The sequence below is a fragment of the Schistocerca gregaria genome, chromosome 7 (genome assembly GCF_023897955.1).
Source record: "Schistocerca gregaria isolate iqSchGreg1 chromosome 7, iqSchGreg1.2, whole genome shotgun sequence".
NCBI lineage: Eukaryota > Metazoa > Arthropoda > Insecta > Orthoptera > Acrididae > Schistocerca > Schistocerca gregaria.
Window position 1 is genome coordinate 109,719,223 of NC_064926.1, and position 24,332 is coordinate 109,743,554.

The 24,332-nt window shown below is 44.4% G+C and overlaps 1 protein-coding gene across 1 annotated transcript in view; it reads left to right on the forward strand.

Moving 5' to 3' along the window:
• Positions 1 to 24,332, forward strand: part of LOC126282310 (myogenesis-regulating glycosidase-like) — an 86,098-nt gene that overhangs the window by 31,184 nt on the left and 30,582 nt on the right. Inside the window, exon 4 of the mRNA XM_049981966.1 lies at positions 14,620 to 15,054. Within this exon, the coding sequence (XP_049837923.1) occupies positions 14,620 to 15,054 (435 nt within the window). The remainder of the gene's footprint in view (positions 1 to 14,619; positions 15,055 to 24,332) is intronic.

Here is a 24,332-nt window from a genome sequence, read left to right on the forward strand (position 1 = left end):
ACCTTGATGCCCAAGGCGGAAGGTACCGAGCGCAGTCCCATGTTATGGAACGCGGGAGGGCTGACTGCTTGTATGCCCCTGTGTTTGGTGCGTTTAGTCTATCCTAGAAACTTCCTGTCAGATTAAAACTGTGTGCCGAATCAGGATTCGAAACTGAGACACTGCGACGGTTCTCTTAGCCTCCAAGCTCATGTTCCACAGTCACACGTCTTCCGTCTACCAGTTGCTCTGAGGAAGCTTGAATGCTTCGAGATGAAGACACCGACTCAGGAAGAAGCTACGCAAAACTCGACTTTAATAGAAATCCCCCTAATTGTTACGATTCTCTTAATCGTTAACAAGCTCTAAGCAGTATCAATGAAATCTGAGTAACCCGAAGGAGCCGAGGTGAAAAATCCGTTAAGTACGACAGACAGTACGTGAAAAATTCACCAAGTCACAATTTCAATCTGTCTTTAAGAGACACGTTAGAATTTCAAAACGGGTATTTAATGAGGTGGTCAGTCGGTCAGTAATCTTTTAATTGTTTATAATCTATCTGGCCGTTGTAGCCGAGGTGCTTCAGTCTGGAATCGCACGTCCGCTACGGTCGCAGGTTCGAATCCTGCCTCGGACATGGATATGTGTGATGTCCTTAGGTTAGTTAGGTTTAAGTAGATCAAAGTTCTAGGGGACTGATGACCTCAGATGTTGTCCCATAGTGCTCAGAGCCATTGAAACCATTGTTTACATCAATACCAACAGCCCTGCGGCAAAACTGCGGGGGGAGAAAAATTTTGTAACTGTTTCGTTGAGAATTTCTGTGCTTCCGGCGCCGACACCATCCAACCATCAAAGCATGAGAGTCTAGGGAAATATATTCCTGTGGCCTTGTTTTCATGTGCTGCGTGGGTTGTTAAACGCATTTCTGCGGAAGTAAAACGTTCTAATAGTCCTTCGTTTTTAACCCGCCTTACTTCACTGAGCATGTAAGATGGAGTGGCATTAGAACAGGATTTCGGTACCGCATAACATTTGGTAAAATGATATCCTACGTGTTGCTTTGTGGTCACCTGTGCATCTTAATACATATTTTGTTCGTCAATTAGACGTTTAATTAACTTCTGCTCGATTTTCTTCTGTATTCCACATAATACGAGAAGTAAGTTCCGAAGGAACATTATAATTGTTGTTTGCTCAGATTAGTCTGTCATACAAGAATTGTCGACTTAAGAATATGTTTTTATTTTTCTTTAACCCGTTTATTTTAACAAAGCTTTGTTGCAAGGCTTCGTGATTCGCGTTTAAATCTTTGAGATACATGTAGTTCGATAGTTGATGTATCCCACTTCCCTTTTTCCTTGGCGCACTATTTCACTTTATTTATGGTTTAACGTATTCCATCTACTAAGACGCACGGCTCTGATAGCGTGTCTGCCTGGAGCTCCATTGGTTCCATAATTCTAAAATAGCCTGTTTCAGTGCTTCCTCGTTCAAAAGGCAGATGTTCAAGTGTCACGCACCACGCCCTCTAAAGGCTGTTTGGCAAGGAAGGTTGTTCCCAATATGGTAAACACAGTGATTGAAAAACTTTCTGGCAATAATTTCGTGCCGGTTACAATAAACATCAGACGCTTTGACAGTACGTTCTATCTAATCTCTTCGCGGTAGTGTTAGCTAAAAAGCGTAGGTCGTGACGTTGGGGCGCGGTGTCATATAGGCGTCTACCAACTCTACTCCACTCGTCAAAGTTTGCAATTCTTCGCAGTTATTATAGTTTGAGACCTGGCCTTCCCCTCGTTGTACGCAGTTGAAGTCTCCGCCTAAGGTCGTTGTGTAATGAGAGCTTGCTAAAATAATTATTATGTCTTCGGTAAATAAGTAGTTTCTGCCTGCTCTGCTATTTGTTCCCGATGGCACATATAGATTGGCAAGTAACGTATCGTGCAACTGCAATGCTGTGCCCTTTACGATGTCCACAGTCGTCTTTATCGTATACACAATGTCTTATATCAACAAAATTGCAGTGCCACAAGAACCGTCAACTGCCTCAAAATTACTTATTCTCTTTACTTTACACGACCTTACTTCTTAGAGTGGAATAATAGCTATATGTTCAGCGAAAAGATAATCTTTTAACGCCCGGATATTGAGACCCGATTGAACATTGTTTATATTGAGTGCTGTAATGTTATAACATTGCATAGGTAGTCTTTTCGTAACGAACTTCCGAATGTTATTTAATGAATACCGATATCGTCGGACCACGGAATCCTGTTCACCATAGCCTGCACCTTAGTAGTGTCCGCGGATTCGACGGCTCCTGTCTGCAGTGTCATAATAACGTCAGCGTCTTTCGGTTCAAATTGCCACCTTCTTCTACAGACGCTGCATTTTCTATGTATTCAATTTTTTTTTAGAATTTCTCTAATTCTATTCAGTTTCTGTTCTAACACCTGGATCTCTCGCTCCGTCTGTGTCATCGTCGTTTCCTTAAGTCTAAGGATCTGTTTCCGAAGTGTTTGGAGTGTGTCCGCTTCTGTCTGCGGAATCTGCGCTCCTCCATTGAAATGTTTGGATCGTCGTGGTTTTCCTGCCTATTATTTATTTTACAATGGTGCATTACCGGCACTGCTTTGAGTGTGCAGTTCCTACGGCCGTCTATTCCAGGCCTCCTTTGTGCAGTGCCACGGAAGTGCTTCAGGATGCCTTTGTTGGACTCACTAAGAGTGACTCGCAACGGCGCACCATTTGGTCTATAGACTGTAGTGTGTGTCGTTTTTATCGTGTCGGCAATCAAGATCCTGTGATGTCTCGTGCTTGTATCCCCGTCTAAGTGTTGTAGCATTTTGTTTCCCGTTAGTTTCGTCAATTCACTCCCTACATATTCGCTAGATATGGCTAGTTGTATGGACTGGCATTTTGCAATTCCCTGAGCATAATAATGTAACTAAATACGTACGTCCACGACTTTCAGCAGTAAGATCCTTAAACAAAAAGGAAACTTCAAAGCAGATTTTCGCACTTGTTGCTTCATTGTGGAAACAATAAATGCACTCGGTCTCCTCCCTGAGCTACCCTAGGTCAACTGACCAGCAACACTGTCACTGCTTTTCTTCCCCCATACGGTTTCATATCAACACAGGTTTCACTGCAGAGTGAAAAATTCATTCTGGAAACTAGGCCTATAACTCATATTGCACTGAGCTGTGTCTACCCAATACGCTTTCACCCAGGAGTGATTGTCCCGTAAGGCAGGCAGACGAACTTTCTGTGCGGTTGGGAAGGTAGGAGGTAAAGTACTGGAGGGAGTGAAACAGTTATGGTTTGTCGTGATCTGCACTTGAGTGCTTGGATAACTGAGACGGCAGAGCGCTTGTCGGAAAAAGGCAAAGTTTCCAGTTTCGAGTCCCAGTCTGATACACAGTTTTAATCTGACAGGAAGTTTCATATAAGCGAACACACCATTTTCAACTAATCTTGTCCTCACGATCGCTACCGTAGTGATACATAGCCACCTCAAGAACCTTTCTGGATTCTTCATTTCACACTGGTTTTGAAACCTTGTAAGGTGGTTTCCATGGGCTAGTTGGTACATGTCTTCAAGGATCTACCAGTTCTGTTTTCAGACATTTTCATGATGCTCTCCTGTGAGTTAAGCGAACTCGTGATCATTGCTGATGTAGTTATATCTGTGTGTTCACTACCCCTCCCCCCACCCCACCCCTTTATTCTATTAGGTGTGCGTCCTACACATTTACAGTTCATCGTAATGACACATTTTTTAGTATAAACTGGCCACTTCACTATCTGATTTTACTTCACGGTAGTCAAAGTATTTTGTTCGCACAACCCTTCTCATGAATAACCGGTAGCTACGTTCCAAAGGGAGTTCGCAGTCGTTTGGGATCAGTTCGAAAATAATAGTTCAGAATACGTAACTTACGCGAGCATGCAATTGGATTTTATTTCCAGCCTATAAAGCTATTCAATTGGAAAAAGACTATTTATTTGTGAGTTCAGAGATAATATTGTAGTATTAATATATAAAGAACCTCAGGATGTGTGTTTGTGGAGGAGACGTTAGAGACATATCACGAAGGAATTATCCGAATGGGACGAAAATCTGTAATAGTGATCAACAGGAACAGCCAAACAAATGATAAGTATATTAGGAAAATTGGGTTATACATACAAGACACAGAGCTTTAACACTTTAGCAAGTCAATAATTTGTTCGTCTACCTCTGGCCCTTATGCAAGCAGTTATTAGGCTTGGCATTAATTGGTAGAGTTGCCGAATGTCCTCCCGAGAGTTATCGTAGCAAATTCTATCCAAATGGCTCGTTAGATCGTCCTGCCTATAATACTCGAAACGTCCTCAGTTGGGGACAGATTTGGTGATCTCGCTCGCCAAGGTAGGATTTAGCAAGAACAAAGAGACCCAGTTGCAACTCTCGCCGTTTGCAGGCGGGCATTATTTTGCTGAAATGTAAGTTCAGGATACCTGAGCTGTAAGAGTGCCCGGATGACAACCTAACGTGTCCTGCTACAAAATGAAATGGTATCTCAGACCATCACTTCTAGCTGTCAGATCTTATGACGAGGAAAAGGTTGCTATCCCACCAATGTTGGGGCGTCTCCAGACCGGTCTTCGCTGTCCATCGGGACTGTCTTCAAAGCGGGACTCATACTGTAGACAGTCGAAATGAAACGTCGTGTGGTCAGGGCCTCCCGTCGGGTAGACCGGTCGCCTGGAGCAACTCTTTTTAGCTGACGCCACTTTGGCAAATTCCGCTTCGATGGGGATGAGATGATGATGAGGACAACACAAAATCCAGTCCCTGGGCGGAGAAAAATCTCCGACTCAGCTGGAATCGAACCCGGGCCCCTGTTCATGGCATTCCGTCGCAGTGACCACTTTTTTTTCACATTGCTAAGTAACAGATCAAAAAATATAGTTTTATTTATCATCATTGTAAATTATAAAGAGGAAAACACTTACTTCACTGTAATGCTACTTGAAATTTTCTTTCAGTTCTTTTTTTTTGTTTTTAATACAAAAGGCGAATGTGAGGAAAAAAAATTGGAAGTGCTAAATCATCTTCTTACAGGTCAGTGATGCTACATTTTTTTTTTTTTGAGAATGCATAAAAAAAACAACTCAGCCATGGGCAAAAAGTTGCTAATAAAGTGAACTAAAAAGGGCCATCTTGCTCGCCGCGGTCACATTGCTAGGCGGGCGGCCAGGAACGGGCGGTCGTCATTACATTGGACATCACCAGCCACCAATCGTTGGAGCGCCCGGGGCCGCTGCACACAGTCAGAGACTGTTTCCGTTACCATAGGGGAATCGTGGAAAGATCACATCTACAAGTTAATGTCTTCTCACACCCGGCACACCCCAGCTGGGTGGTGGGTCCATGAATGACGAACCCAAATAGTTCGTAAAAAGGTTCCGGTAATCCTGTCTGTTCGTTAAGACCAGAAACTCGTCGATCATATAGTACCATAAATCGAGAACGTCTTTGTCTCCATCGCGGTGTATGTAGTGTATCGCCATTCCTCGTACCCAATTAACCGCATTCATCCGGGTCATAGGGAAATAGACAGCGTCGGGATGAAAGAGTTCTTGGGGTAAAATCGAAACGTAGGGGCGGCGGAGCAGGAAAGCCAGGATCTGGCGGATCAGTTTCCAGCACTCACGCGCGGGGCCACAGTTCAGTCTATGTTCGTCCGTGTCTAACGTCGTGCAACGGGGGCACACAGGGTCGTCAATTAGGTGAATGGCATGCAGCCGTTGTCGGGTTGGAAGTTTCTCGTTAACGACCACATACCACGTCGACCGCACGAAAGTAGACAGGAACGGCGCGTGGATGGCTCGCCATACCCGTGGCCAGTCGACCGTAGGGTGGCGCCGTACAATGTCGTTATTCGGAGTCCAGTGCTGGAGAGCACTATAATAAGTCTTCGCTGTCGGATTCCGTGTCTCCGATATAACCCGCAACACATAGCTATGCTTTACGAAAAACGTTCTAATATGTGACAGCGAGGGCGATAAATGTCCAACTGGTACCGGTGGGTACAGCATACGTGGGGCCACTTCTTCAATCAGTAGGCCGGGGAGACTGGCTGTTGGTGAAAGCCAGAGTCGCCTCATGGAACGGAGATACAGTGCCAGCGCTCTGTGCTTGACGTGAGTGAGTCCAACACCGCCTTTGTCGAAGGGTAAAGTAAGCGTAACAAAACGGATCTTGAAAACAGCACCATCGTTCACCACGTGTCCAAACACTGCCTGTATCCTGGAAGCCATCGTGTCCGTTATCGGCAGTACATGGGCGTAATGGTTAAGGTGAGAAGCCATGTACACATTGACGTATTGGGCGCGTTGCAAAATGTTCAATGATCTGAATTTATTGAGACGAGCCTTTAAACGGAGTCGTCGTAAGACCATACGATACGTAAAGGCCGCCGTGCGTTGTATTTGTCGATGGAGTGATATCCCTAAACACCTGAGCATCGGGACCTTTATCAGAGGTACGGCCAGACCTGCAGGCATTCCTCGTCCTACCTCCATGTAGCGTGATTTCCGAAGGTTGAGCACACTGCCTGCCACCGCCCCATACTGGTGGAGCCAGGAAAACGCCGTGTGTATTTCGTCACCAGACCGTGCTAAGAACATCACATCGTCGGCGTATGCACCACATCGAAAGGTTACGGAACGGAGGGTAAGTCCTTCTAAGCGTCGCCGTAGTCCGTGAAGAGCTGGTTCGAGGGCAACGGCGAAGAGCATGGCAGAAAGAGGACAACCCTGCCGGACGGACCTGTTGACACGGACGGGGGCGGACCGACAGCCGTTGATCATAATCCTCGTGACAGCCCCATGGATCAATCGAAGCACAGCAGACGTCGTCAGATGTGGGACACCGATGTGTTCCATAACAGCACGCAGGAAACCATGGTTAACGCGGTCGAAAGCATGGTCGAAGTCCAGCGCAATAAGGGCGCCTTGGAGGCGGCAAGTTTGCATGAGCGCCACCACGTCTCTATAGGTGCTTAAAGTCGTAAACACATTAGTGTCGCCCCCGAGGCAGGTTTGATCAGTGTGAATGGCCGCCATTACCGTAGGTTTGAGCCTCTCACGGAGCATGCGTGTCAACAGCTTATAGTCAGTGTTTAGCATTGTCAACGGGCGAAAATCAAGAGGGCGACGGCCTCCGCCGGGTTTGGGCACAGGGATCAAGAGACCCTCAGTAAAGTCAGATGGTACCTGAAAATCGGCGTCCAGGAGTTCACTGTACATCCTGACCCACATTGGGCCCATGAGGTCAAAGAACCGCTTGTAAAATTCAAGAGGGAGGCCGTCAGGGCCAGGCGTTTTGTTGGGAGAGCCACGCAACAGAGCCTCTCGCAGTTCTTCCAAAGTCACCGCCGACAAGAGCGTAGCGACATCTTGTAGGTTCCGAGAGACTGGTAGGTCAGATAGGACTTCCCTGACCCCTACATTCATGTGGGACTCCCTCTCGTAAAGAAGTTTATATGACTGTGTGAACGCTCGGACGATATCCATTTGTGCGTCAACGCGTCGCCCATCCTCCGTCTCAACCTCGGTAATGAGCTGCCTCTTGCGTCTTCGGCGTTCTTGAATGATATGGTGGAGGGAAGGTCGTTCACCACGAACATCATCAGTCGTCCTCGCTCGCACCCGCACACCCGCAAGACGTGCGGCGTTGATACGAAGCAATTGTGCCTTGACGCGTTGTACTGCTGATTGTCGCTCTGGCGACGGCGGTTGTACAGCCAGTTCGCGGAGCGCAGTATAGTAAAAATCAGTAGTCGCAGTATGCCAGCGCGCTCGGTCGCGTCCATAGCTGACTAATGTTCGGCACAGTGCGGGTTTTGCACACCGTAACCACCATTGAAGTACAGAACGGTAGGCGGGTAAACGCCGGTGGCAATTGCTCCATGTGGACTCGACTGCGCGTCTGCAATTTATCTCATCAAGAAGGCCCACATTGAGGCGCCACGGGCCCCTACTTCGGCGGACGCGCTGGCGGGGAAGGGTGAGAGTACACACATATGCGAGGTGATCCTTGAACGCTGCCGGCCACATCTCAGCGTCGACAACGGCCGATCGTAGGCCGCGGGTGACGTAGACTCGATCCAAACGGCTCGCGGAGTGACTAGTAAAGTAGGTGTGTGCTCGACGGTCGCCGTGTTGGATGATCCAGGTGTCCAACAAGGCCAAGTCCTGTACAAGTGCCTGGAGCGCCGAGCAGGTGGTATAGTGTGGCTCCTGGTCGGATGGGCGGAGCACACAATTAAAATCGCCGCCTACTACCAAGTGGTCGGTATTGCCCTGGAAGAGCGGGGCTATATCTTCGGCAAAAAAGGTGCGTCGTTCTCTCCTTTTGTCGGTGCCTGAAGGAGCATATAAGTTCACCAGACGTGCTGTACCAATTGTGAGTGCGACCCCCCGGGCCGACGGTAAATAGGAGACATCAGTGGCCATTTTCCCTTCCCGCAGTAGAATCGCCGTACCTCCGCCGCCCACATCTGCAGGCATAGTGTAGGCGTCATATCCGTAGGCATCGAGACAGAGTCCTGATCGGACTTCTTGAAGGAAAACAACGTCCAGATCCGCAGCGCGTAACGTATCCTTCAGCATACGGGTCTTGACATCAGATGTAATGCCATTGACGTTGATCGTGGCGAGGCGGTATGCCTGGTCCATCAAGTCTCGGGAGGTGACCATGGTATGACAGGAGGGCAGTAGTCGTGACGTGGAGCGCCGGTCTTGCGAAGTGCTAGGCAGCGACGAGAGGTGCTCATGCCGCCCTAGGCGTCTGTCGCCGGCCGCGTAGACGCTGCCATCGGCATCGGTGCATCGTCTTGGTCCTGAAACGCATCCTGCAACTCCATCTCCTGCGCCCAGTCGCCCAGGGACGTTGACACCACTGTATCTCGAGAGGCAGACGGAGGCAAGGGTGCATCCCCGGTGTCGGAGCTGCGGTGATCTCCCGCATCCCCATGTGGTCCAGACCCAGCGGTAGTGGGAGAAGACGTCGAACCGTGTGAGACGGTAGGGTCGCCTGTGTCAGCGCGGTGGAGCGGTTGAGGCACCTCGTCATCCAGCGGTGTCGCCTCGGGCTGTTCTACGTCGTCGGTTGTCTTGCGCCGCTTCTTATGACGCTTGGGTGATTTCTGCTTACGCTGCCGCGCCTCTGTTTCCGACGTAGGGCAAGGGGAGGACGCTGCATCCTGTGCTTCAACTTCCATCTCGCCGTCGGCGAGCCGTTGTGACGGTGCGCCGGGGTCCGACGAAAGGATATCAGTAGCATCAGCACTGAAAGACGCTTGGGGCTCCGTGGAAGCTACTGCAGGGTCCTCCAAAGCTCGCACCAATACAGTGGGGTCGTCATATACAGCTGGCGTCTCCCGTCTCGCCGCCGCAACATACGTAATCGGCAGAGAGGTCGGTGTCGACGGACGAATCTGGTCGGTCGAGGGTGTCTGCACGAGACGGCGTTGCAGGCATTCGGTACGCATGTGTCCCGTCTGGCCACAACCGGAGCAGGTTCTCGGCTGACAGTCGTAAATAATTATTGCCCTGCAACCAGCGATCGTGAGATACGAAGGAATATGGCGATGCAGGTCAATACGGACTTGTCGCACCCCGTTAAGGACGGGGTAGGTGTCGAAGGTCTTCCATTTTTCGGCCGTGTGGCCGAGAACTGTTCCATAGGGTCGAAGAGCAAGGGTGACCAAATCCACTGGAACTTCAAAAGGGAGCTCAAACACGCGCACATTTTGGATTCCCAATCCAGCACGTTCAAGCGTCACCACACCCACGTTTCCGTCTGAGTGGCAGAACCGATAACCTGCCGTCGAGCGTCTGAGAAGTTTGTCACATGCTTCGTCGTCAGTGAACTTGAGATATACGACGCTGGAGACAATAGATAAGTGGATACCGATCAGCTCGTTAGGATCAACATGTACCACATCGCGTAAAAAACGCTCTACTTCGTGGGCCTTGGGTCTAGAGTACGTAGTGTCGAACTGCAGCTTGATCGTGGCTTTCCGATAGGAAAGAGCCATCGTGTGTCAGGAACGTGACGGCAATACGTAACACTAGCGCGCCGGCGCGGTAAACAACCAACACACCCGGAAACGCGACACGGAGCGGCCGGGACGTACCGCACCGCTCCACAGCCAAAGGCCGACTACGCACTCAGCTATCCAGGCGGACTGTAGACAGTTCAGTGAATGAAATTCCAGGCCGAGGATGTGCCTTGGGACGACTTCGACAGCGATGATATACTATCGTGACTGTCGCTCACCATATGGCCTGTCAACCAGGAGTGATGGGCTCTGGTGCCAGCTCTCTTCACAGCAGAACACTCTGGCTGTCAAATGCGAGATCCTTACAGTGCAGTGGTACGTCTGCGATATTCTATGCTCTGTTTTGTTGCCCTTCACAGCAACCTAACCTGCGTTTACATTTCCACAAGAGAAAGGTTCTACTGATTGCCTTCGTTCTTGCCGAGCCCTACCTTGACCAGCAAGGTCGCCGGAACCCTCCCCAATGGAGCACGTTTGGAACATAAGGGCAGAGCCCTCCAACTATCTTGGGATTTTGACGATCTAATGTGCCAACTGGACAGAATTTGGCATGATATCTCTACGGATGATGTCCTACAACTCTACCAATCAATGCCAAGCCGAATAACTGCTTCATAAGGCTAGAGGAGTGTGGTGTGCATACTGTAAGACCGTCGGTACACACACCATCAGATTATTTGACAAGTCGCTCTAACAAAGTAGGCGAGTGTCAGCAATATGTCTCATGGTCTTATCGTGGCGTGTTTATCTTCTGCCATTAGGTCAGACGATAGAAACGCCACTTGCACGCTTAGAGTAGTAGACTGATGGTGACCAACTTTAAACAGAACTTGATTAATTTTCACACACATTTATTAAAATAATAACAAATATAAAAATAACTTAACTTGGTTTTGGATGCTATTTACAATTGACAATCTGAATTTCCTTTGGGTTTTGGTATGTTAATCTTATTCTCACATCTCTGATACTTGACAAAGTGTCTATACATTTCTCTTCATGTCTATGTACAAGAATATGATAATCTTATTAGGAAAAGACTGAAACTTGACTATAGACTGGTACAGACAAATGCAGACTAGTACAGACAGGTGCAGCTAAATGCAGACTGACTACTCGGAGGTCTCTACACTCGTTATAATACCCCGTGCGTTCACGTATCACTGCATGAGCGTGATCCGTGAGGAGAAAAGGTTCTACGTTAGCAGCAATTTCATTGGCTGCGTTGCATATTAATATGCGGGTCGGCGGAAGCAGAATTTGGTTCGTCTCTAAGACAGCGCCATCTCGTAGTGCGGAGACGGACGAGCGCTGCGCCTGCGCTGTTGTGCTTAGCGGGGCGTGCTCTAGTGGGAAAGTTCTCTACGCGCTGACTACGCAGAACAATGTACACAACAAGGGGGGTCAAGGCTGTTATTGACTTGCGCAACTTGTGAAGGTCTTCCTCTTGAATAAATAAGCGCATCGAAGTGCCATGCAGTTGGCCCGTGTTTGATTCCCGGCAAGGTCAGAGATTTTCTCCGTTCAGGGAATAGGTGTTGTTTGTTGTCATCATCATATCATCATCATCGACACGCAAGTCGACCAGTGAGGCGTCAACTGAAAATACTTGCAACTCGACAGCCTAGTTCCTACAGGTGAGAACTCCCGGTCATCAGCGCCATACCATCGTTTCATTTTCTCATTTCTTGAATAAATCATGCAGTTTTCTGATATATTAATTTGTTTGTGCGCACACGTACATCAGATCTACCGATTTACGTCCCATTCGGATAATTCCCTCGGCGTGCGTCGTGGTATTATTTTCTTTTTTGTGGGTGTGTATAAAATCACGATTCTTTCTCTTTTTACTTGGGTAATTCAGAATTAAATCTAAAAATGAATTATAAATTTTTGAAGCAGGAAAGCTATTATATACATATACATATAAACATATGCATTACTAGCCCACATAGAGTAGTTCGGTTGGGTACTAGCTCTGCTGATGGTAAAAAGATCGACAAAACACATCTCGAAATAAATGAAATTATCAGATAATTAAGGGAGAGGAAAAGTTAATTTTGATGTGGGACTGGAATTAGGCAGTAGTAATACGAAGAAAAGAAAAATTTATGGATAATATGACTAAACTGAAAGTTTGAAAGGAGTATCTGCCTGGGATCAATTTCCACACAGCATTATTTAGTCATTACAAACAAGAATCAGGAAAGTAATTTGTACACATGAAACAGACCTGGAGACACCGGAAGGTCTCAGATTATATAATGATAAAACAAATACTTGAAAACTAGATTTCAAAGTCCAGTACCTCTCCAGGGACAAATGTGAACTCAAGTCATATCTTGCTAGTTCTGAAATGCTAATTAAGGTAAAGAAATAGGAGTAAGACAGAATTAAGGAAGGGGGAAGCTGATGAACTGGAAGAACAATTGCGTGTTGAAAATTTCACGTGACTATACAGGATAAATGTATACTAATGAAGACAAGTTGGTAGCTTTGAGCGACGAAACAGGTAATTCAGAAGACGATCAAATAGGTAAAAAGACAAGACCAAGGATAAATTCTTGTATATTACACGAGGCGATAGCACTGATAAAATACAGAGAGTCAAACTTCTACAGACACCACATTGCAGTTATAAGTCGTAGAAAACTTTGCGGTAACTTTCGTTCTGTGGTTATATGACGTGGCCATATTTTTACGTAGATGACAATTTTGTAGCGACAACCGTTAGCCGTGCTTCATCAGAATGATGCGGAACAGCAACATTTTAAGCTTACATCATGATGAATTATATATTCTTTTAGTACCAACTCATAGTAACTTAGTTCTGAAAGATGTGTCAGGTGAATCGATCAAATTAGAAATCTTGCTTAACCTGATAACCTTTTAGACCAAGTATCGTCGCTTACATAAGTTGTTACAATAGTATTTATTTTGTATTGTTGCTTCTTGTAGACAAGTAAATAAAATATTTTGGTTCGTCGGTAGTGACAGATCGTAGGCAGTGAGCTATGACAGTCCAATACAGTGGAGTCAGCCCAGCGCATCACTTTGAACAAATCAAGAGCGCCAAGAATGGGTTTATACTTAACAAATTCTGAAAGGGTATAGGTAAGGTTAACGCATTGAAAATATTCTTGAAAAACCGATGTTTATCAGATTGTATTTCATTTAAAAACAATGCAACGATGTGACACTGTAAAATGAACAGAACTTAATATACAAGCTGTTGATCAACGAAAGCTAATGTCTAGATTATAAGCTTATCATTACAAAGAGAAAGGCAATAAGAAACAAGAATGCGGGTGGGATACTGACATTTTTCGAAGTATAAACAGAATGCGTATCGCTACAAAGCAGTCGAATACTTCGCGAGTGTGATCATCTCTTAATTTACATCGATGTTCGACAGTCAAATTTCGAGATTTACAAATGAAATAAACGCCTTGTATTATTTATTCGTATTAATTCCACCATTAGCCATTTATTACGTTCCTTTCGCTTATAGTTTCAAATAATTCATGTTTATTTTAGAAAGTCCTACTTCGAGATTGCGTGTGTTTCCTATCTGTAGGAGCAGTATTTGCACTAGTGTTCAAGGAAGATTCGTGCGCAGCTTACGATTCCAGTTTAGGTCTGAGCAATGTGGAGCATTTTCTTCTTGTTCTTCCGTCAGTACGTTTTAGCTTAAGTAAATTCCCAAGGCCAGCACAGCAACAAATTGCTACCATACAGTCAGCTCCAGAACGTCCTTAATTTCTACTGCTATCCGCGTGCATGATTAGTGTTGTGCTCAGATACAACTAGAGTGGAGCTATGTTTGTCACCCACGAATAAATACAAGTGCCGTTATTCGGAATTTCTGTACGGAATAATACAGCAAGGAAAAAATGGATCGTCAGATATTAGAAGATATTTCTAGTGACAGGCATTCTCTGAACGTTAAATAAGATTTCGCTATTTCTGCCACGAAGACGTTTCTTGTTATTTTTGTATTTCCCATAAAACGTTTAAAACCTAGACGTTAGCTTTGGTTAATCAACGACTTGAATTTTAAGCGTAGTTCATTCATGGTATTACAGCTCACAGCAAAAGAACGTACAGTTTTTTGCTTAATCTAATCTGATAAACATCGGATTTTAAGGAAACTTCCTGATGCCTTTAGCTTACGTATCAAATGTCTTTACCTTACCTGCCTCTACCAAGAAATTCTAAAATATTGACCCATTCATCGTGCTCTCAATGTGTTCAACTTGACGACGATCAAACTCGGTTTCTAGAAAACTCTCCATGCCGTAAAACACTAGACTTTTCTCTGTTCTCCTTATGCAATCATGCGTGTATACCTTCACACTATATTCCGTGTGTCAAAAGTTAAGGTTTTTTATTGTTTCTACTATGCACCTACACACATTTCGACAACTTTTTTTGTTATCCACATGTGATTTTAGTTTACACGCACGAAGCAGCCATTTTCTTCATACCCACAGACATTAAATTGCCATCTTACTTTCAGGCACTTCTCAATGAGACGGGGATCGACTCGCTCAAGTTCGACGCCGGCGAGACGAACCTGCTGCCGCAGCTGCCCGTGCTCGAGCCCGCCGAACTGAACCCCGTCGTCTTCACCGACCAGTACGCGAGTACCGCCTCTCAGTTCGGGCCCCTGGTCGAAATGCGCGCCAGTGTCCAGAGCCAGCGGCTGCCTCACTTCTTCCGCATGGTCGATCTCGACAGCAACTGGGGCGACCAGAACGGTCTCTACTCGATGATACCCAAACTGCTACAGATGAACATCGTCGGTCACCCTTTCGTGTTGCCGGACATGGTGGGTGGGAACGGCTACCACGGCGAGAGTCCATCCAGTGACCTGTTCATTCGCTGGCTGCAGACCAACGTCTTCATGCCAGCGGTGCAGTATTCCCTCGCGCCATGGAACTTCGACAACGAGGTGCGTTGGAATCTCATGTGTATGGCGCTGTGTGCACACCAAATATTTATTTCCTGGTCATTAAATTAGAGTCCAGTTGCAGAGTCACTGGGATCGAGTGATGTGTACATACAGTTAAGCACACTGATATGGAAATCCAATTTCATTTCAACCCGTTATCGCTATAAATACGTACATAACAAATAACATCATGATGGAGAGTAGGAAGGGTTTGAGTACTGTTTGAGATAGGTAAGCTAGACAGGATAGAAATGTGGTCCGAATAGAGCCTGGATGTCGCCCAGTGGCCTCCGATGGAGGAGCACTAATAGGTCATACAGCGGTAATTAGATGGTTTAATGATTTTCTAATTTCGGTCCCTGAACTATTTCCCAATTGCGTCTGTAGTCCCAGCTTCTAGAGTGTCGAGATGAACGTAAGACATGCTCCGATTACTGGCATCTGCTATCCTATAAACTAAGTTCGCGACTCCTCCCCTACAACTGACTACCTTTTTGTGACGACAGTAGTAATATCACTCAGTAGTACTGTGATATGCATACGGATGATTGGCCGTCTCGTCATGAGACGGAGTTTGGGGAGTGCTCAGTACACAAACTGAATTATCAAAGCAATGGGAGGTCCTTCTTTTAATGAATGGATAATGGTAAATTTGAAAATGACAGTTACATGTTTTAATGCGGTTAACTCCTGGAGAAATAGTATTACTCTGTAGATCTCTCTTTCCCTACGAAATTTTGACTGAGCTGGTGTATGGAAGAGGTAAATGTGATCTCTGTGTGGTCATTAGATGCTTCTAAGGGCTTTACATTCTGTCCCACAAGCAATGTTTAATAATAAGGGATACGACAGGAACGATCATTCGAAGCGAAAACGTCTAGTACATATAGACTTTAACATGTATTCCTCTTCTACTGCAAGTTCCTCGTTTTCCATATTTTGAGAGGAGAAAGTATGGACGAAAATAAGGAAATGCTGTCGAGTAAACATGGACTCCAAAATGCAACCTTAAGTGCTGAGTATTTGTTCAACAAAATGGCTCTGAGCACAAAGGGACTTAACTTCTAAGGTCATCAGTCCCCTAGAACTTAGAACTACTTAAACCTAACTAACCTAAGAACATCACACACATCCACGCCCTAGGCAGGATTCGAACTTGCGACAGTAGCGGTCGCGCGGTTCCAGACTGTAGCGCCTAGAACCGCTCGGTCATCTCGGCCGGCATTTGTTCAGCAGACATGTGTTTCACTGCAGCCGCGATGAACAAGTCTTAAACTATACACAACTTTAGAGCTCATGCTGCATACCACTACTTCTCAAAGTATGGAAATCTAAAAGCTTGCAGTATAAAGACAATTGTTTCGCAGTATTGATGGTGAACAAGTGTTCGTAGCTCTTAAGGTATACATTACATTGCTCACATTTACCAGACTTTTTGCTTCGAATGATTGTTCTAGTCATATCCCTGAATATCGACCATTCCTCCTGGGACAGCCTGTGTAGATGATATCTATGTTTACCGGTTTTTACACTGGCGCGACGGTCATTAGATGTGGTACCTGTGATGTTTCAGTGTATTCTTACTTGATTTTCCCTTTCAACATGACAATGATAGACCATATATAAATCGCATCGTAGACCGGCGCCACCTCTCACATGAATTAAACATGGCCTGATTAGAAGACACTTCGACGACTTGGATGCTGCTCTAATACAGCCCTATTTTTAATATGGAATAAACTTTTTAGGAGCTGCGACAAATCAGAGTTTCTGCCACTTATTTTTCTGTCAACAGCAGTTTCCTTTGGGCCAACACTTCTTTCTTTCATTGAGAATGTAGCCCCTTCTTTTCTTGCGTACATTGTTTTCAGTTGTTTCTTTTCTGCTGTCGTGAAAGTTGTCTTCTCCATTGCTTATCTAAAAAGTATTTTATTACTCATTTTGCCCATTTTTACTTCTACATTTTCGACACCTCTTCCTACTTTTTTCAGCCATGTGACTTCGTGTTGGCAATTGTTTAGCAATTCTAAGATTTTTTAGTTATTCATTTCATATCGAACCTGCATATGTGTCCATGCAATTTTAATTTACTTATTCTAATTACATTTGCTAACTTCAGCTTTCAGGTAGACAGGTTGTAACTAAATTCGCTTTACGAAATTCGGGGACTTGCAGTGGGGTCCAAGACGGTTAAGTTTAGCATAGTAATTCATGTCTGGAAACGTACCTCTTTCTCTCTACATTCAAAATACCACAACACACGTTGCTCTCTGACTCCAGCCTACTTTCATCTTGCCCACTTGCAAGTAGGTATCGATGTGACGAACACTGTTGTGAACACAGATACGGCACCTCTGTAACACGTTCTGATTCACAAAATTACCAATCCCTGGACCTCCAGCATTTGACGCAGCCACAATCTGCACCGTTAAGTCTTCCTTAGATACAACAGGGGTCTCAGCACCAAGGATTTCTTGTGACCGGAAGGTAGGGGTCTAGCGGGTTCAAGTCGAGAGAACATGCAGGCCAATAAATCGGGCCAGCACATCCTATCTGCTGTTGCCCCAACAGTTTCACGTGAAAAATGTGATGGTGCGACATCGTGCCACAAGTTCTGACGCACATTCAATAGCAAACCTTCCAAGAGACCATGCATTATGCTGTCAAGGAATCGCACGTCCATCCAGGAACCGATAGAAATCTATACATCCCATTGGGAAAGGGCAAGGGGAAGATGGGAGTGCAGCATGAGCGTTTTCATCAGCCCACACTTGATTGCTGTGGGATTTCAGAATACCATTTCTGGTGAACTTGGCTTCATCCTTGAGAAGGATCTGCCTCGGGCAGTCTGACTTGTCCACACAGCGGTGTTAGAACCACCTGCAGAAGTGGGCTCGTAACGAAAAGTCTCGTGACTGAATTGCCTGTGCCTTCTGGAGGTAGTACAGATGTAGCTGCTACTCATGCAAAACACTAAGGACATTTTCGAGATTCAGTCTCCCTGCTAGGTTTCTGGTACTCGTCATCGCGTCTCTTCAGCTGCATGGGATACAGACTATTCAAGCTCGGGTGTGTGGCACAACCTTCTACTGCGCCGAGCTTCGTCTCACGATAACGTCACCTAGGCGTATTCCGCAAACATGTTGTTCACCATGATCAACAGCAACACGCCAAAGATGAAATTTACGTACAGCTGATATTTCGTACTGTAGTGAATGCTTATTATTTTACAGTAAAATGTGAACGAAGATCATAAGCTGTCTGACCAGGTCACAAACGAAACTAAATGGCATGTGAACGAACCTGTAGCGGGCATTGTACATGAAGTGATCAGCGAATGACGTACGTAATACCTTATTCAGTGTCGCTGGAAATGCGGGAGATTTCAAAGTGCGTTGGGGTGGTTTCATTTTAGAGGTACATTCCCATCGCAGAACTGAGCTAAACTTAACCATCTTGGTCTCCACTACAAATCCTCAACGTCTGTTATCGACATTCAGTTACACCCTGCAGTTCTCTATTGCGTCGTAAACTGCTGCTATTGGGCCCTAACATTTGCCTCAGGATTTTTCTTTCAGATTGTTCTAATTTTTCCAGCTCTCCTCAGCTAGTAGGAAAGCTTCCACTCCATTGTGTATTTCTGGCCAGGTCATTGTCTCATAATGTTTCAACTTTGTGTTCCAGGATAAAGATTCTTTTGGTGTGTACGTAACTTGCTGCTTGAAAAGCCTTCTCCATTTTATATACTATATTATCTACTGCTGCTTTATCCTTCATGTTGTATGACATCCATTCTCGAAACATTATACTTTAAGCATTGTGTTTTTACTTACATTACGCTTCTGAGGTTCATTACTGACATTTGTCATTTGTCATGAACTACTACATTTCAAATGGTATTTATAATCCTACTGTCGCTTTTGATGTAATTCTGTGATTTGTTGTGCAATGTCAAGTGAATCTCTAGTAGGTGCCATGTCATCTGCAAATGCTTGACAATCAACAGTGATCTACTCTGGCTTTCTTCCTAATTGTATACCTTTGGCATTTATGTTCTTTCTCCATTCTGTAATCACTTTCTCTAATTTTACATGACCATCCTACCGACAGTGCTGATAAAATTCGACTGGGTAGGAAGTTTGCCGTCGCTTATCGTGTACTAATGTTTCTGCGAGTTACCCTCTGTAGTACTGGTTTACAAAACTCGTGTGCTCGACGGAATTACAGGCCCCTGCGAGTTACAGCTGGGGTATTAATAAATTTTTACCTGGTGTGTTTAACTCACCAGTAAAAATTTGAAGGCAACAGATAACGCAATCTATATAATCACTACAAAAGGCACCTATGCAGGGTTTATTAGGGAGCATAGAGCTTTTAATTATTTTTATTTGTTGGGCCAGCATGCGACTGAGATAGGGTCTAATTTGTGGGGGTTTGCCTGTTATCTCTAAGGGATCTTTTATCAATCCTATTTTCCAATTTCTAGGGAGGTTTGGATGTTTTACGTCTCTCCCGTTCTTTATGTTATTAATGATAAAAGGAGGAAATAATCAATAGAGGATTTAGATTAATTGATATTTATTGACTACCTATAGTATCTGAACAATTAGCTGTGTATCTATTGGAATAGATACTGCCCATTCTTATGCAACAGCACGGTCTCTCTCTAGTAATCAGGATTTACTTTCACCACATAATTGTGGAAAGGGAGAGAGAAGCGCAGATCTGGCTGCAATGGAATTTTATGCAGCCACACAGTTAAACCTAAGCCCATGCCGCCCGTTGATTTTACATTTAATTACAATAGGTCATGCAGAACAAGTTCAGCAAAAGACACTACACGTGAACCCGGTCACGGCTGAAGAGTATCTGTCCAAATATTTCAAAAATATTTCAAATTTCATTAAAACGTGCGCCGAAGACAAGTAGCAAGTGGTCCACTTGACTATGGGTGCCAATTTGGTTTAATCCTGCGTTTCAAAACAACTCCAAGTTACTGAGCTGGAGGCGCAAGAACACTTAATATCACATGGCGGGAAAATATTGCAAGTCTCCATCTCATCAATAGGGATTAAAATCCAAACTTTTCAGATATAAGAGTTTAACCCATATATTTTATGTAACGCACTTCATTATAAGCAAATCAAATAGTTATGGGGGGGGGGGAGGGGCACAAGGAATATTTAATAATTATCACCCTGCTAGTAGTTCACACACGTGGCCTAGTTGGCGTAGCCAACAGAAATGCATAAAATTCTGACATACAAGATTATTCCTTCCTTAGCTTGCACTAATGCAGTACCGTATAATTATTCACTCGTGCCTTGTATCAATTGATCTGGCCCACCTTCCTATTAACGACCGTTAACACAGTTTCATGCCAAAGTTAATACGCGCAAATTTTATGATTAAGAGTCTTATTCTCCACACAAGTTTACTATTTCGGAATTGAGCTATACTAAACTGTAGTGAAGCTACTGTACATTTTTGAAACTGAACTGCACTTTACTAACATGATGGTCGCACCACCCGACCACGTGGTGGGAAACCAAGTACACAAAGAAAACGTGTCAGAAAAAAAAATCCTCCAAAATATCACTGTGAAAGAAACACCACATTAAAATACATTAAATAAGTTAACTTCTGTTACGCTCAGAGAAATCATAAGACCGTGATCTTAAGACCAATTGTGCGTGCCTGACCAAGGCATAAAAGCAAAGTTCTTACTGACATTTAATGAAATAACGAATATAAACTCTCTTATAGCGGTTTCTTGGTAATCTCACACATGATTTCAACATCTAGACGTTAGTGACGAACAGATTTGAAATATTTTGATACCTTTGATAATATTACCAAAATTCGAGAGAGAAGTCTTCAACGTTTGCCCAGCGCTGCTAACCAGAAACCAGTGACCTGCAGGCCACATAGCCTAACCGCTGCACGTTCTAAAGCAGCGGGTGGAAGGGGTGTTTCGCCAACCTAACAGAACCTGTACCCGTGCCTTCGCGACCTCTCTGACCTGACTTTCACGCTTTGTATTTGCCAAATTTGTTCGCGTTTAGGCGTTGGTACTACCCTACCAAAGAACCACTCTATTTATGCAGTACTCTGACTAAAGCTTAGTGCTACTCCACATAATTTCTCATTCATACAGCCCAGGTCGCATCAGGGAAATGATGTAGAGCAACATGGCACACACAAAATAAAATCAGGAAATAGATAAACGCTGTTTGATCCAAGCTGTCCTGCTTGTTACCAACTGATTTATTTCTTCAGAGTAAGAAACCTCTCGCTATAAATTTTCCTGTATCGGAAATTTAATGAGAAAAGTTATGGAACAGTACAACAAGTTTCGTTTCATAATGCACAATTAAAATGTGGAGGCAACGAGTTATCTCCTTGTCTTACTCCTGGTTTTATTTACAAATTTCCAAAGAATTCTCCCATAAATATTTCTTTTGGTGTTACAGTGGTAAAATTTTTTTAACTGTTTGCATTGTTTTCTTATCTAATCCTAACTCTTAAAACGTTGAGTAAGTCGTACACCCTCTTAAAATCTACAACTGTTAGAATATATTTCTAGATTTGTAGGTCAGCAACTGGAAGCAGTTAATTACATCAAATATCTGGGAGAAGACATTAGGAGTGATTTATAATGGATTCATCATATTACGTTGATCGTCGGTAAAGCAGATGCCAGACTGAGATTCATTGGAAGAATCCTAAGGAAATGCAATTCGAAAACAAAGGAAGTGGGTTACAGTATGCTTGTTCGCCCACAGCTTGAATACTGCTCAGCAATGTGGGATCCGTACCAGATAGGGTTGACAAGATAGACAAGATCCAACGGAGAGCAGCGCGCTTCGTTACAGAATCATTTAGTAATCGCGAAAGCGTTACGGAGATGATAGATAAACTCCCGTGGAAAACTCTGCAGGAGAGACGCTCAGTAGCTCGGTACGGGCGTTTGTTGAAGTTTCGAGAACATACCTTCACCGAGGAGTCAAGCAGTATATTGCTCCCTCCTACGTATTTCTCGCGAAGAGTCCATGAGGATAAAATCAGAGAGATTTGAGCCCACACAGCGGCATACCGACAATTTTTCTTTCCACGAACAATACGAGACTGCAATAGAAGGGAGAACCGATAGAGGACTCAAAGTACCCTCCGCCACACACTGTCAGGTGGCTTGTGGAGTATGGATGTGGATGTAGATGTGCTCGCAGTTTATGACTTGTTCTACACATGATCTGCTGTTACTCAACTATTCTTGAAACGCCACTGAATGTAGATGAAGTATTCCTTCAGCTCTTCTTAAAAATGCATTCGAAGTGACCCTGTAGGTCGCTGGGATGAGGGAGACTCCTCTATATCTGCTAGTATCTGTTTTATCTCCTTTTTTGTGCACTGAATTGATTAATGTTGTTGAATCAAATGTCAGGGTGTTTCGTTTCTCAGGTGTCTTAATTTTTTTTTCTTTGCCTGCTATCGTCATTAGAGTGCTTCCATAATTATGTATCTGTTTTGTCTTACAAATTTTTTAGGTTCTTGGTGGTATTGAGTCTCGTGATGTTTCTAGAACTGAAGTATTCCTGTCGGTGTCCGCAGTTTAAAATAGCAAACATACAGAGCAGTAATTTTTGCAGTGGTTCAATGAGGTATGAATTGCAGTGTCACAGTTTTCAAGAGAGGCAGTTAGCTCTAAAGGGGCGTGATTATTGTACACAGACCAGGAATCAAGCAAGAGCAAATTATTTTGACCAGGTATTGGTCGTACTACAGAACTCTTGCTTGCTTGCGACATTAATAACTCATGATGCCTTTCAAGATCACGGATATGTGAAAAGAATCGTAGTGGTCTGAGCACCTCCGATTTCACGCAGCACAATAAATAACATTCTAGGCAGTTTATCACCCAGATTAACAGTCAGCAGAACTGTATACGAATGCATTAAGGCGTTAATGTTAGTTTATCTTGATACAACTCTCTTCATACCTCTAATTTCCATGGTTCCTTTCAGATGCATTTCCTCTTCAAATCCCGATCGGTTAGGCAAATGGCTCTGAGCACTATGGGACTCAACTGCCGTGGTCATTAGTCCCCTAGAACTTAGAACTACTTAAACCTAACTAACCTAAGGACATCATACACATCCATGCCCGAGGCAGGATTCGAACCTGCGACCATAGCAGTCGCACGGTTCCGGACTGCGCGCCTAGAACCGCGAGACCACCGCGACCGGCCCCGATCGGTTAGAGTTGAAAACAAATTCCTTACTGAAGTGTGGAGGAAGTATGTCTACCCCATCTAAAATTTCTTAACCGATTTTGCAGCTTGCTGTGGATTGTAAAGTTGATGTTTGGTTTGAAATTTCGTTACCTTACATCTTCCAATTCTGTACCGGTGATTGAAGTTACGCAACCATCCTCTGCTACCCTTGAAGTCACAAATCTATGTTGAGTGCAGTTTGGTGTGCAGCAGGTAGTAGGTCAATATCATGAAAATGCTGTAAATTGCGCCGATCTTAGTTGAAACTTGCAAATACCATTTTTTGTAACTGGTGCGACGGTCTTCCCTTGAATTCCCGCAGTTTTTCTTTTGCATCCACGTTCATTTTTCTGCGAACTTATTCGAAACCTGTCATCATTGATTTTGTACTACGCTGCAATTGATCTTCCATGCATGTAATTGTGTTTAATACCCCCCCCCCCCCCCTTCGGACGAAAATTGTCATTTACTACTGAAAGTATCAAAGATAAAATTGTTCCAAAATAATTATTCAACAAACCTGCATCTGACTGCATCTGCAAACATGTTTGGTGACTCCCCCAATCGGCCAGTAATGCAACATGTATTTGACTCAGCAATCAAGTTTAAGAGAATAATGCCCTTTGTGCAATGGCATTAAGATGGTACTGAAAGATAAACTTTTGATCCTGGTGTTTACTTAATGAAATTATATCGTTACTTCAATAATGCCAATTGAAGGAAAAATATTTATTTATTCATCAATATTCATCCTGCCCCTTCAAAGTAGTCCCCCTCAGATACAATACACTTGTGCCAACGTTTCTTCGAACCTCCAAGCACTTCTCATAAGTCCTTTTTGCTACAGCGTTGATTACATCCAGCGACGCAGTTTTTATTTTCTCAATCGTTGAAAATTTTCGTCCTTTGATCGGTCTCTTCAGTTCTGGGAACAGCAAAAAGCCGCAGGGGGCCAAATCCGGAGAATATGGTGACTGAGGTGTGACTGTCGTTTCGTTTTTGGCCA